The 13,441-nt window shown below is 46.2% G+C and overlaps 2 protein-coding genes across 19 annotated transcripts in view; one reads left to right on the top strand and one right to left on the bottom strand.

Annotated features, from left to right (window-relative positions):
• Positions 1 to 6,332, bottom strand: part of ncor1 (nuclear receptor corepressor 1) — a 489,622-nt gene extending 483,290 nt beyond the window's left edge. For all 15 annotated transcript variants that reach the window (XM_068010846.1, XM_068010851.1, XM_068010848.1 and 12 more), the window contains exon 1: positions 6,058 to 6,332. The gene's annotated coding sequence lies outside the window, so the exon portion shown is untranslated. The remainder of the gene's footprint in view (positions 1 to 6,057) is intronic.
• Positions 6,333 to 6,365: 33 nt separating this feature from the next.
• pigl (phosphatidylinositol glycan anchor biosynthesis, class L) overlaps positions 6,366 to 13,441 on the top strand; it is a 181,448-nt gene continuing 174,372 nt past the window's right edge. For all 4 annotated transcript variants that reach the window (XM_068010867.1, XM_068010868.1, XM_068010866.1 and 1 more), the window contains exon 1: positions 6,366 to 6,699. In XM_068010867.1, the coding sequence (XP_067866968.1) occupies positions 6,450 to 6,699 (250 nt within the window). In that variant the 5' untranslated portion in view covers positions 6,366 to 6,449. The remainder of the gene's footprint in view (positions 6,700 to 13,441) is intronic.

The following is a 13,441-nucleotide window of genomic DNA, read 5'->3' as shown; positions in this document are numbered from 1 at the left end:
AGTAGACTGATAGGGCAGTAATTGGCCATATTGGATTTGTCCTGCTTTTTGTGCACAGGACATACCTGGGCAATTTTCCACATTGCCGGGTAGATCCCAGTGTCGTAGCTGTACTGGAACAGCTTGGCTAGGGGCACAGCTAGTTCTGGAGCACAAGTCTTCAGTGCTATTGCCAGAATGTTGTCAAGGCCCATCGCCTCTGCAGTATTCAGTGCCTTCAGCCATTTCTTGATGATATGTCGAGTGAATTGGATTGACTGAAGACTGGCATCTGTGATGCTGGGGACCTCAGGAGGAGGCAGACATGGATCATCCACTCGGCACTTCTGGCTGAAGATGGATGCAAATGCTTCAGCCTTATCTTTTGCACTGATGTGCTGGGCTCCCCCATCATTGAGGATGGGGATATTTGTGGAACCTCCTCCTCCTGTCAGTTGTTTAATTGTCCACCACCATTCATGACTGGATGTGGCAGGACTGCAGAGCTTAGATCGGGTCCGTTGGCTGTGAGATCGCTTAGCCCTGTCTATTGCATGCTGCTTCCGTTCTTTGGCATGCAAGTAGCCCTGTGTTGTCGCTTTACCAGGCTGACACCTCATTTTTAGGTATTGTCCATAATACTCCAGCTGAGGCCTATCCAGTTGATTTATAAAGTTCTGGCATGATTACTTTGCCCTTATATGCTATGTCTCTATCCATAAATCCAAGTAACCCATTTGTTTTCACCCCTTCATCAACTTGCCCTGTCATTTTTAACAGATTTTAGTGTATGAACACCAAGGTGTCTCTGCTCACCTACACTTTTCAAAATCATGCCATTTATAGTATACTGCCTACCAAATGGCATCGCATTACACTTCTTTGCATGTAATTCCACTTGCTATACTTCTACCCAGTTCACCATCATGTCTATATCATCCTGAAGTCAACAACTATCCTCATCACTACCTGCTACATTGCCAAGGTTCATATCATCTGCAAGTTTTATTATCCTGCCCCCAGGTCACTTATAAAATTTGAAAAGTAATGGACCCAAAACTGATCCTTGAGGAACACCACTACAAACCAACTCCCAGTTTCAAAAATATTTTTATATTTATTCACAGGATGTGGGCACCACTGGAAAAACCAGCATGCCCATCCCTAAATGCCTTCGAGCAGGTGGTGGTGAGCCACCTTCTTGAACCACTGCAGTCTGTGTGATGAAGGTACTCCCACAGTGCTGTTAGGGAGGGAGTTTCAGGAATTTGACCCAGTGATTAAGAAGGAACAGCGATATATTTCTAAGTCAGGATGGCGTGTGACTTGGAAGGGAACTTGTAGGTGGTGGTGTTCCCATGTACCTCTGCCTTTCTCCTTCTAAGCAGAGGTCATGGTTTTGGGAGGGGCTGTTGAAGAAGCTTTGGTGAGTTGCTGCAGTGCATCTTATAGATTGTATCTGCAACCGTGGAGCACCAGTGGCAGAGGAAGCGAATGTTTTCAGGTGGTGGATGGGATGCTAATGAAATGGGCTGCTTTGTCCTACATGTTGTCAAGCTTGAGTACTGTTCGAGCTGCACTCATCCAGTATGCGGAGAGTATTCAGTCACACACCTGACTTGTACCTTGTCGAGAGTGGAAAGGCTTTAGAGAGTCAGGTGGTGAGTCACTTGCTACAGAATATTCAGTTTCTGATCTGCTTTTGTAGCCACAGTATTTATATGGCTGCTTCAGTTAAGTTTCTGGTCAATGGTAACCACCATCCCCCACCAACGGATGTTGATGATGGGGGATTTGGTGATGGCAATACTGTTGAATGTCATGGGGAGGTGGTTAAGATACTGTCTTATTGGAGATGTTCATTGCCTGGAACTTGTGTGGCGCGCATGTTACTTGCCATTTATGAGCCCAAGCCTAAATGTCATCCAGGTCCTGATGCACATAGGCAAAGACTGCCTCGTTATCTGAGGATGCAACTGAACACACTGCAATCAGCAGCAGACATCCCCACTTCTGACCTTATGGAGGGAAGGTTATTGATGAAGCAGCTGAAGCTAGTTGGGCCAAGCCACTTCCCCGAGGAGCTCCTGCAGCGACGTCCTGGGGCTGAGATGACTGGCCTCCAACAATCACAACAATTTTCCTTTCTGGCAGGTATGACTGCAGCCATTGGAGGGATCCTGCCCCCAAATCCTCCAACCCCCATTCAGTGGTGAACCTCCTTCTTGAACCGCTGCCGTCCGCATGGTGAAGGTACTCCCATAAAGCTGTTAGGTTGGGCATTCCAATTCACATCAAGCATTCTGTCGGGCAAAAGCAGCAATAACTCGGACACCATCACCTCCAAGTTCACTGTCAAATCACACACCACCCTGAGTTGCACACGTTACAGCTTTTTCATCACTGTTGGGCCAAAATCCTGAAATTTCTACCGAACATTATTATGGGAGCACATTTATTGCAAAGACTGCAGTGGTTCAAGACCCATCTTCTCAAGACAACTTAGGATGAGCAATGAACATACAAATTAGGAGTAGGCCACCCAGTCCCTCAAGCCTGCTCTGCATTCAACAAGATCATGGCTGATCTGATGGCAACCGCAACTCCGCATTCCTGCCTACCCCCAATAACCTTTCACCCCCTTACTTATCAAGAATCTTCGCCCTCTGCCTTAAAAATATTCAAAGACTCTACTTCCACTGCCTTTCGAGGAAGAAAGTTCCAAAGACTCATGGCCCTCACAGAAAAAATGTCTCATCTCGGTTTTAAATGGGCGACCCCTTATTTTTAAGCAGTGACCCCTGGTTCTACATTCTCCCACAAGAGGAAACTTCCTTTCCACATCCACCCTCTCAAGACCCCTCAGGATCTTGTGTTTCAATCACGTCGTTTCTTACTCTTCTAAACTTCAGCGGATACAAGCCTCGCCTGTCCAACTTTTCCTCATAAGACAACCCGCCCATTCCAGGTATCAGTCGAGTAAACCTTCTCCGAACTACTTCCAATGCATTTACATACTTCCTTAAATAAGAACACCAATGCTGTACACAATACCCCAGAAGTGGACTCACCAATGCCCTGTATAACTGAAACATAACCTCCCTACTTTTGTATTCAATTCCCCTCGCATTAAAGGATAACATTCTATTAGCTTTCCTAGTTACTTGCTGTACTTGCATACGAATCTTCTGCGATGCATACACTAAGACACCCAGGTCCCTCTGCATCTGAGCTCTGCAATCTCTCAACATTTAGATAATATGCTTATTTTTTATTCTTCCTACCAAAATGGACAATTTCACATTTTCCCACATTGTACTCCATTTGCCAGATCTTTGCCCACACACTTAACCTATCTATATCCCTTTGCAGCCTCTTTATGTCCCCTTCACAACTTACTTGCCTACCTTTGTGTCATCAGCAAATTTAGCAACCATACCTTCAGTCCCTTCATTTATATAAATTGTAAAAAGTCGAGGCCTCAGCACTGACCCCTGTGGCACATCACTCATTACATCTTGCCAACCAGAAAATGACCCATTAATGCCTACTGTTTCCCGTTAGCTAGCCAATCTTCTATCTATGCCAATATGTTACCCACTACACCATGAGCTTTTATTTTCCGCAATAGCCTTTGATGTAGCACCTTGTAAAATGCCCTCTGGAAATCTAAGTACAGTACATCCACCGGTTCTCCTTTATCCACAGCATGTAACTTCTTCAAACAACTCCAATAAATTGATCAAACATGATTTTCCTTTCACAAAACCATGCTGACTCTGCCTGATTACCTTGAAATTTTCTAAATGCTCTGCTATAACATCTTTAATAGCTAACATTTTCCCTAAGACAGATATGACCTTACCAGCAATAATCACATCTGGAGAACAAAGTAAACTGCATTCATACCTGGAAGTCTTTTAAAATAACTCTTCGATCATCACTTCATTTTGGCCACTCTCCTCTGAAGTTAGTGCCTATCTGTTTACCTTAAACCTCCGCCTCAAATTAAACACTGGTAGTTATATTCATGGCCATCTTGACCTTAATAACTGCCATGGCCTCTCTACTGCCTTGGTCTCCATTACAGACAAGACCATCTCCTGCCTGGTAACCCTTCCCCACCCCACTTCGATATCCTCCTCCAAAAAAACTTTTCTGCTAATTGCTTAAAACTTTCAAACTTCTAAACACAGAGCTCTGGTCCTCCATTTACTACAAAACTTTTGCCACCACTGAACTGGTCGACCACCTCACCTTTGACACCCTTGTCCCCAGCAAAATCTTTCCTCTTTCCCATCCCAGTTGTTTCCCATGGATTTCTTTGTCACTAAAATCCATCCAGCTGCCTCTGCTACTTCCCTTCTCCCCTCCAAGCCAAATCTTCTTACAGGTTCTCCCCACCACCCCAACACTGAACAACAGCTTCCTCTATTTTCTCTCCCATCTCCCCTAACGTCATCTCCAAATGCATCTCACTTTTAGACCCAACTCCTGCTTTTTTGACTTCATTCTAGCTAAACGGCACACACAATTTCTCTTCTTGGCTGCCATGCTAGCCAACACCGTAAATGGTTCCCTCTTCCTGCACAATGTCCCACAAACTTTGAAAATCATCATCACCTCCTTCCTCACACCCACGCTCAGCCACTCTCTCCTAGTAAACCACTGCCCAACTCCAACCACCATTTCCTGTCCAAAGTCTTTGAACATATTGTTGCTTCCCAAAGCTCACCTTCCTGCAGCTCTATGTTCAAATTGCTCCAATAAAGTTTCTATCCATGCCACAGCACCAAAACAGCCCGAACCAAAGTCACAAATGGCAGCTTCTGTGACTGTGACCCTGATGCACCATGTTTCCACCACTTTTCTGCAGTCTTTGACACGACCAATCACACATGATTCAATATCTCTCCTCCATGTCCAGCTCAGTGGAAATGCCCTCACCTAGCTCCAGTATTAACTGTCCATTCAATGTCTCCAGTAATGGCTTTACTTCCCATCCTTGCACTGTTACCTCACAGAACCCAAGGATCTATGCTTTGACCCTTCCTTTTCCATAGCTACATGTTGCCCCTTGGCGACATCATCTGCAGGTATGGTGTCAGGTTTGGCATAGAACAATTACAGCACCGAAGGAGGCCATTCAGCCCATTGTGTCCATGCCAGCAGAAAAAACTATCCACCCAATCTAATCCCACCTTCCAGCACCTGGTCCATTGCCTTGCATGTATTTCTAGGCACCCATTTATTCTGACTATACCTTGGGATAGTTTTCTATGTACTGTATAAATGCATGTTATTGTAACGATTCTTGTGTCTCTTTCAACTGCGTAATAATCCTGTTATCCGATTAACTGTTTGCTATTCCCTCAAACTACAAAAATTGTGCTCTTTCCTACTATTAGGATTCTGATAACAATGGTTGTCTCTTCTGCCAACTCTTTCACAGAACCTCACAACTGTGACTGATTAGGTCCACATTTCCCCCAGTTTTTCTTCCCTCCATCTATGAGCCTTCAAAATGGAAGTTTTCTCTCACTTCATAATTCTTGTGTCATCTCCTGTCCTGAACTTTCGCCCTTTATCAAGGTTTCTCAGTACACAAAAGGTAATTTGAATACAGTTGGAATGAGTCTGGTCAATGACTGGATGTAAACAGTAAGTTCATGTAATACTATGGTCTAGGAATCATTCTATCAGAAAGGGGAGGGCTGCTTATCACCGCACACTCTAATAATTACAGAACAGAACTGTTTCACAACTGGCAATGCGCATTATCAGCGGCTTTCCTTTCCTTGTCCCCCGTCCAAGAGAATCGATGGGCAACACCGGCCACTTAACCCAAGAAGCCAGTGTTGTCCACAACCTGTCCTTGCTCAGTGATCGATCGCTGGACACCGGGGTCAGGCTGGCTGATTACCCTCCGCACCGAGGCCGATGCCATTAACCCTCAACCTCAGGACCTCGGCCTTGCCTGCTCCCAATGGCCCAGCCACTTAACCCCCGACACTGTATTTGATTGTTATTTCCCGAGGACTGGGACCCACACTGCCCCCTGGAATGCCGCAAACTCACCGACCAGGATCCTGCCGCCTGCGCCCGGGCTCCGAGGCCTCGGTGTCCGGTCAGTCGGTGCGGGCAAAGCGCGCTCTATCCCCGGGCCGCCATCTTGCGTTGAGCGCGGGTTTGGGCCCTTCTGGACCGCCTCGGCCGTTCCGCTTGTTCCTGCTGCTGCCGCTGGCTGCACCCTGGCCCTGGGTCACTGTCCGACTCCACGGTGCCCAGACCTGGCCCGCGGAATCCCTCCGCCCGTGACGCGATTCCGTCTGGAACTGGCGCTTTGCGCCTGCGCGGAACCTGTCAGATCCTGGCCGTTGGGGGAGGGGAAATGCGGGCCGGAGTCAGAGGCGGAACCTTTGCTCAGCGGCTCGGGTTGAGCCGGGCAGCTGCGGGCGGGCACGGTTACCATGGAGACCTTGGGCCTGTGCTTCCTGTCCGCTTTAATCTGCTGTTATTATTTATGGATCCGCCGCATTTACCGTAAGAGCGGCGGCCCAGAGCCGCCTGGAGCCGGGGGAGAGTGTGAGGTGCTGGGACCGGCGGCCGCCACTCTGCTGGTGACCGCGCACCCGGACGATGAATGCATGTTCTTCGCCCCGGCCTTGCTGCGCCTGGTGGGCCGCGGCCTCTCGGTGCACCTGCTGTGCCTGTCCACAGGTAGGTTGCCACTTTCCAAGCGCCAAGCTGCTTCCTGGGAAATTTCCCACTCATTGAGCCGGGGAGTCAGGCTGCGGCCTCAAACCCAGGCCAAGCTGATTGGCCTGAAATCAGTCTCAGTGTATGGGTAATTTTACTCTGTATCTAACCCATGCTCTACTTGTTCTTGGTGAGACATTGCAATGTTCTTTTATAAATTTAAATTTAGGCTCAAACTTTAAGCTAAAAAATAAATAATCTGTGTTTCTATAACACCTTTTACAACGTCAGGATGTCCCAAAGCGTTTCACAGCTAAGTAAATACTTTTGATGATTCTGATGAAAAGTCACTGACCTGCAACGTTAACTCTGTTTCTCTCTCCACTGATGCTGCCAGACCTGCTGAATATTTCCAGTAATAAAAACAGGAAATGCTGAACAGAGTTAACGTTTCAGGTCAGTGAGCTTTCATCAGAGAACTTCCAGCACATTGTTTTTATTTCAGATTTCTAGCATCTGCAGTATTTTGATTTTACTTTTTATCTGTCACTGTTTTAATGTAAGGAAGCATTACAGCCAATTTGTGAAACAAGTTCACAGAATCGTTACACTACAGAAGGAGGCCATTCAGCCCATCGTGTCTGCACTGGCTCTCTGAAAGAGCAATTCCCTCAGTTCTAGTCCCCTGCCTTCTCTCTGCACATTCTTCCTTTTCATATAACTGTCTAATTCCCTTTTGAATGCTTCAGTTGAACCTGCCTCCACCACATTCTCAGGCAGTGCATTCCAAAAGTTAATCACCCGCAGCATGAAAAAGTTTTTCCTCATGTCACTTTTCAAGATAAATATTTTAGTGATGTTAGTGGCTGAATATTTGCCAGGACAGTGATAGAACTCCCCTACACTTCATATAGCATCATAGGAAATAGGAGCAGAAGTAGGCCATTTGGTTCGTCGAGCCTATTCTGCCACTCATGGCTGATCATCTACCTCCACGCCATTTTTCCCCACTGTCCCCATATCCTTTCATGTCGCTAGTATTCAGAAATCTATCGATTTCTGTCTTGAACATGCTCAACGTTTGAGTTTCCACAGCCGTTTGGGGTAGAGAATTCCATGGAACTCTACTTTGGAACTCTCTGCCTCAGAAGGTGGCAGAGGTGGGGTCATTGAATATTTTTAAGGCGGAGATAGATTAATTCTTGTTAGGCAAAAGAATCGGGGGTAGACGGGAGTGTGGAATTCAGAACACAAACAGATCAACCATGATCTAAGTGAATGGCAGAGCAGGCTCAAGGGGCCAAATGGCCTCATTCTGGTCCTAATTTTTATGTTCGTAGATTCACCACCCTCTGAGTGAAGAAATTCCTCCTCATGTCAGTCTTAAACAGCCTGCCTCTTATTCTGAGACTGTGTCCTTATTTTAGACTCACTAGCCAGTTGAAACATCCTATCCACATTTACCCTGTCACGCTCTGTAAGAATTCTGTAAGTTTCAATGAGATCACCTCTCATTCTTAGAAACTCTAGAGAATACAGGCCCAGTTTCCCCAATCTCTCCTCATAAGACAATCCTGCTATCCCAGGGATTAGTCTGGTGAACCTCCGTTGCACTCCCTCTATGGCAAATATATTCTTCCTTAGATAAGGAGACTTTAACAGTACACAATACTCCAGGTGCAGTGTCAGCAAGGCTTTATATAATTGAAGCAATACATCTTTGCTCTGGTAATCAAATCCCTTTGCAATGAAGGCCAACATACCATTTGTCTTAATTGCTTGCTGCGCCTGCATACTAGCTTTTAGAGTCATAGAGTTATACAGCACAGAAACAGGCACTTCGGCCCATTGTGGCCGCGCCAGCCATCAAGCCTATCTATTCTAATCCCATTTTCCAGCACTTGACCCATAGCCTGTTATGCTATGGCATTTCAAGTGTTGATCTAAATACTGCTTAAATATTGTGAGGGTTCCTGCCTCTACCACCCCTTCAGGCAGTGTTCCAGATTCCAGCCACCCTCTGGGTGAAAAATATTTTCCTCAAATTCCCTCTTAACCTACTGCCCCTTACCTTAAATCTATGCTCCCTGGTTATTAACATCTCTGCAAAAGGAAAAAGTTTCTTCCTATCTATGCCCCTCATAATTTTGAATACCTCAGTCAGGTCCCCCCTCAGCCTTCTCTGCTCTAAGGAAAACAACCCTAGCCTAGCCAGTCTCTCTTCATAGCTGAAATGCTCCAGCCCAGGCAACATCCTGGTGAATCTCCTCTGCACCCTCTCCAGTGCAATCACATCCTTCCTGTAGCGTTTTATACAGCTCCATCATAACCTCCCTGCTCGTATATCCTATACCTCGGCTAATAAAGGCAGGTATCCCATATGCCTTCCTAACCACCTTATCTACCTGCGCTGCTGCCTTCAGTGATCGATGGACAAGTACACCAAGGTCCCTCTGACCCTCTCTACTTCCTATTGTCCTACCATCCGTTGTATATTTCCTTGCCTTGTTCGTCCTCCCAAAATGCATCATCTCTCACTTCTCAGGATTAAATTCCATTTGCCACTGCTTTGCCCATCTTACCAGCACATCTATATTATCCTGTAATCTAAGGCTTTCCTCCTCATTATTTACAACACCACCAGTTTTCATGTCATCTCCGAACTTACTGATCATGCCTCCTATGTTCACGTCTAAATCGTTGATGTATACTACAAACAGCAAGGGTCCCAGCATCAATCCCTGCGGTACACCACTGGTCACAGGCTTCCAATTGCAAAAACAGCCCTCGACCATCACCCTGTACTTCCTGCCACTAAGCCAATTTTGGATCCAATTTGCCAAATTGCCCTGGATCCCATGGGCTCTTACCTTCTTGACCAATCTCCATGCGAGACCTTATCAAAAGCCTGACTGAAGTCCATGTATACTACATCAACTGCTTTACCCTCATCTACACATCCAGTCACCTCCTCAAAAAATTTAATCAAATTTGATAGGCATGATCTCCCCCTGACAAAGCCATGCTAACTATCCTTAATTAATCCTGTCCCTCAGAATTGTTTCCAATAGTTCCCCTACCACTGATGTTAGACTCACTGGCCTGTAACTATCTGTTTTATCCCTACTACCCTTCTTGAATAATGGTACCACATTCGCTGTCCTCAGACCCCCCAGCACTTCTCCTGTGGCCAGAGAGGATTTTAAAATTTGTGTCAGAGCCCCTGCAATCTCCTCCCTTGCTTCACATAGCAGCCTGGGATATAACTCATCTGGGCCTGGGGATTTATCCACGTTTAAGCCTGCTAAAACCGCTAATACCTCCTCCCTTTCAATGCTAATTTGTTCAAGTATATCACAATCCCCCTCCCTGATCTCTACACCTACATCATCCTTCTCCATAGTGAACACAGATGAAAAGTAATCATTTAAAACCTCACCTACATTTTCTGACTCCATGCACAGATTGCCACTTTGGTTCTTAATGGACCCTACTCTTTCCCTGGTTATTCTCTTGCCCTTAATATACTTATAAAACTTCTTGGGATTTTCCTTTATCTTGCCCGCCAGTGTTTTTTCATGCCCCCTCTTCGCTCTGCTAATTACTTTTTTAACATAGAAAATTGGAGCAGCAGTAGGCCATTCAGCCCTTCGGGCCTGCTCCACCATTCAAAAAGGATCATGGCTGATCATCTAATTCAGTTCCCTGTTCCCGCTTTCTCCCCATATCCCTTGAACCCTTTGGCATTAAGAAATATATCTAACTCCTTCTTGAATATATTTAATGACTTGGCCTCCACTGCCTTCTGCGGTAGAGAATTCCACAGGTTCACCACCCTCTGGGTGAAGACATTTCTCCACATCTCGGTTCTAAATGGCATAGCCCGTATCCTGAGACTGTGACCCCTGGTTCTGGACTCCCCAGCCATCGAGATCATCCTCCCTGCATCTAGCCTGTCTAGTCCTGTTAGAATCTTATAGGTTTCTATGAGATCCCCTCTCATTCTTCGAAACTCAAGTGAATATAGGCCGAGTCGACCCAATCTCTCCTCATACGTCAATCCTGCCATCCCAGGTCTCAGCCTAAATCATCTTTGCACTCCCTCCATGACAAAAACATCCTTCCTCAGTTAAGGAGACCAAAACTGCACACAATACTCCAGATGTGGTCTCACCAAGGCCCTGTGTAACTGCAGTAAGACATCCTTGCTCCTGTACTCAAATGCTCTTGCATTGAAGGCCAACATACCATTCGCCTTCCTAGCTGCTTGCTGCACCTGAATGCTTGCTTTCAGCGACTGATGTATAAGGACATCCAGGTCTCGTTGCAGCTCCCCCTTTCCCAATCTATCACCATTCAGATAATCTGCCTTTCTGTTTTTACAACCAAAGTGGATAACCTCACATTTATCCACATTATACTGCATCTGCCATGCATTTGCCCACTCACCCAACTTGTCCAAATTACATTGGAGCTTCTTTGCATCCTCCTCACATCTCACTTCATTCCCCCCCCAGCTTTGTTTTGACTGCAAACTAGCAAATGTAACATTTAAAATAAAAACAAGAAATGCTGGAACCACTCAGCAGGTCTGGCAGCATCTGTGAAAAGAGAAGCAGAGTTAACGTTTTGGGTCAGTGACCCTTCTTCGGAACAATGTTACATTTAGTTGCCTCATCCAAGTCATTAATATATATCGTGAATAGCTGGGGCCCAAGCACTGATCCCTGTAGTACCCCAATAGTCACTGCCTGCCACCCGGAAAAAGACCCTTATATTTCTAATCTCTGTTTCCTGTCTGTCAACCAATTCTCAACCCATGCCAGTATATTACCCCCAATCCCATGTGCTTTAATTTTGCACACTAACCTCTTATTTGGGACCTTATCAAAAGCCTTCTGAAAATCCAAATACACCACATCCACTGGTTCTCCCTTATCTATTCTACTAGTTACATCCTCAAAAAACTCCAGTAGATTTGTTAAGCATGATTTCCTTTTCGTAAACCCATGCTGACTTTGCTCAATCCTGTTTATGCTTTCCAGGTGTTCTGCTATCACATCCTTTATAATAAACTCTAGCATTTTCCCCACTACTGATGTAAGGCTCACTGGTGTGTAGTTCCCTGTTTTTTCTCTCCCTCCTTTTTTAAATAGTGGGGTTACATTTGCCACCCTCCAATATGTAGGAACTGTTCCAGAGTCTACAGAATTTTGTAAGATGACCACCAATGCATCCACCATTTCCAGGGTCACTTCCTTGAGTACTCTGGGATGTATCAACACGAGCAGAATTTCTCACCCACAGCTGTTACAAAAATTTCTAAATTCACTTGTAACAGCCCTTCAAAACACTCCCACAGGGGATGCTGAGACCAAGTGGGGCCCACATCAGAGATGCCATCTATGAGTCAGCTTTGACCACCTACGGCAAAAGTGCGAAGAGAAATGCAGACTGGTTTCAATCTCATAATGAAGAGCTGGAACCTGTCATAGCTGCTAAGCGTATTGCACTGTTGAACTACAAGAAAGCCCCCAGCGATTTAACATCCGCAGCACTTAAAGCAGCCAGAAGTACTGCACAAAGAACAGCTAGGCGTTGCGCAAACGACTACTGGCAACACCTATGCAGTCATATTCAGCTGGCCTCAGACACCGGAAACATCAGAGGAATGTATGATGGCATGAAGAGAGCTCTTGGGCCAACCATCAAGAAGATCGCCCCCCTCAAATCTAAATCGGGGGACATAATCACTGACCAACGCAAACAGATGGACCGCTGGGTTGAGCACTACCTAGAACTGTACTCCAGGGAGAATGCTGTCACTGAGACTGCCCTCAATGCAGCCCAGCCTCTACCAGTCATGGATGAGCTGGACATACAGCCAACCAAATCGGAACTCAGTGACGCCATTGATTCCCTAGCCAGCGGAAAAGCCCCTGGGAAGGACAGCATTACCCCTGAAATAATCAAGAGTGCCAAGCCTGCTATACTCTCAGCACTACATGAACTGCTATGCCTGTGCTGGGACGAGGGAGCAGTACCCCAGGACATGCGCGATGCCAACATCATCACCCTCTATAAAAACAAAGGTGATCGCGGTGACTGCAACAACTACCGTGGAATCTCCCTGCTCTGCATAGTGGGGAAAGTCTTTGCTCGAGTCGCTCTGAACAGGCTCCAGAAGCTGGCCGAGCGCGTCTACCCTGAGGCACAGTGTGGCTTTCGTGCAGAGAGATCGACCGTTGACATGCTGTTCTCCCTTCGTCAGATACAGGAGAAATGCCGTGAACAACAGATGCCCCTCGACATTGCTTTCATTGATCTCACCAAAGCCTTTGACCTCGTCAGCAGACGTGGTCTCTTCAGAGTACTAGAAAAGATCGGATGTCCACCAAAGCTACTAAGTATCATCACCTCATTCCATGACAATATGAAAGGCACAATTCAACATGGCGGCTCCTCATCAGAGCCCTTTCCTATCCTGAGTGGTGTGAAACAGGGCTGTGTTCTCGCACCCACACTTTTTGGGATTTTCTTCTCCCTGCTGCTTTCACATGCATTCAAATCCTCTGAAGAAGGAATTTTCCTCCACACAAGATCAGGGGCAGGTTGTTCAACCTTGCCCGTCTAAGAGCGAAGTCCAAAGTACGGAAAGTCCTCATCAGAGAACTCCTCTTTGCTGACGATGCTGCTTTAACATCTCACACTGAAGAGTGCCTGCAGAGTCTCATCGACAGGTTTGCGTCTGCCTGCAATGAAT

Source organism: Heterodontus francisci, chromosome 30 (assembly GCF_036365525.1).
Source record: "Heterodontus francisci isolate sHetFra1 chromosome 30, sHetFra1.hap1, whole genome shotgun sequence".
Classification (NCBI taxonomy): domain Eukaryota; kingdom Metazoa; phylum Chordata; class Chondrichthyes; order Heterodontiformes; family Heterodontidae; genus Heterodontus; species Heterodontus francisci.
Note: the sequence above shows the minus strand (reverse complement) of the source record. Positions and strands in the feature narration are given on the sequence as shown.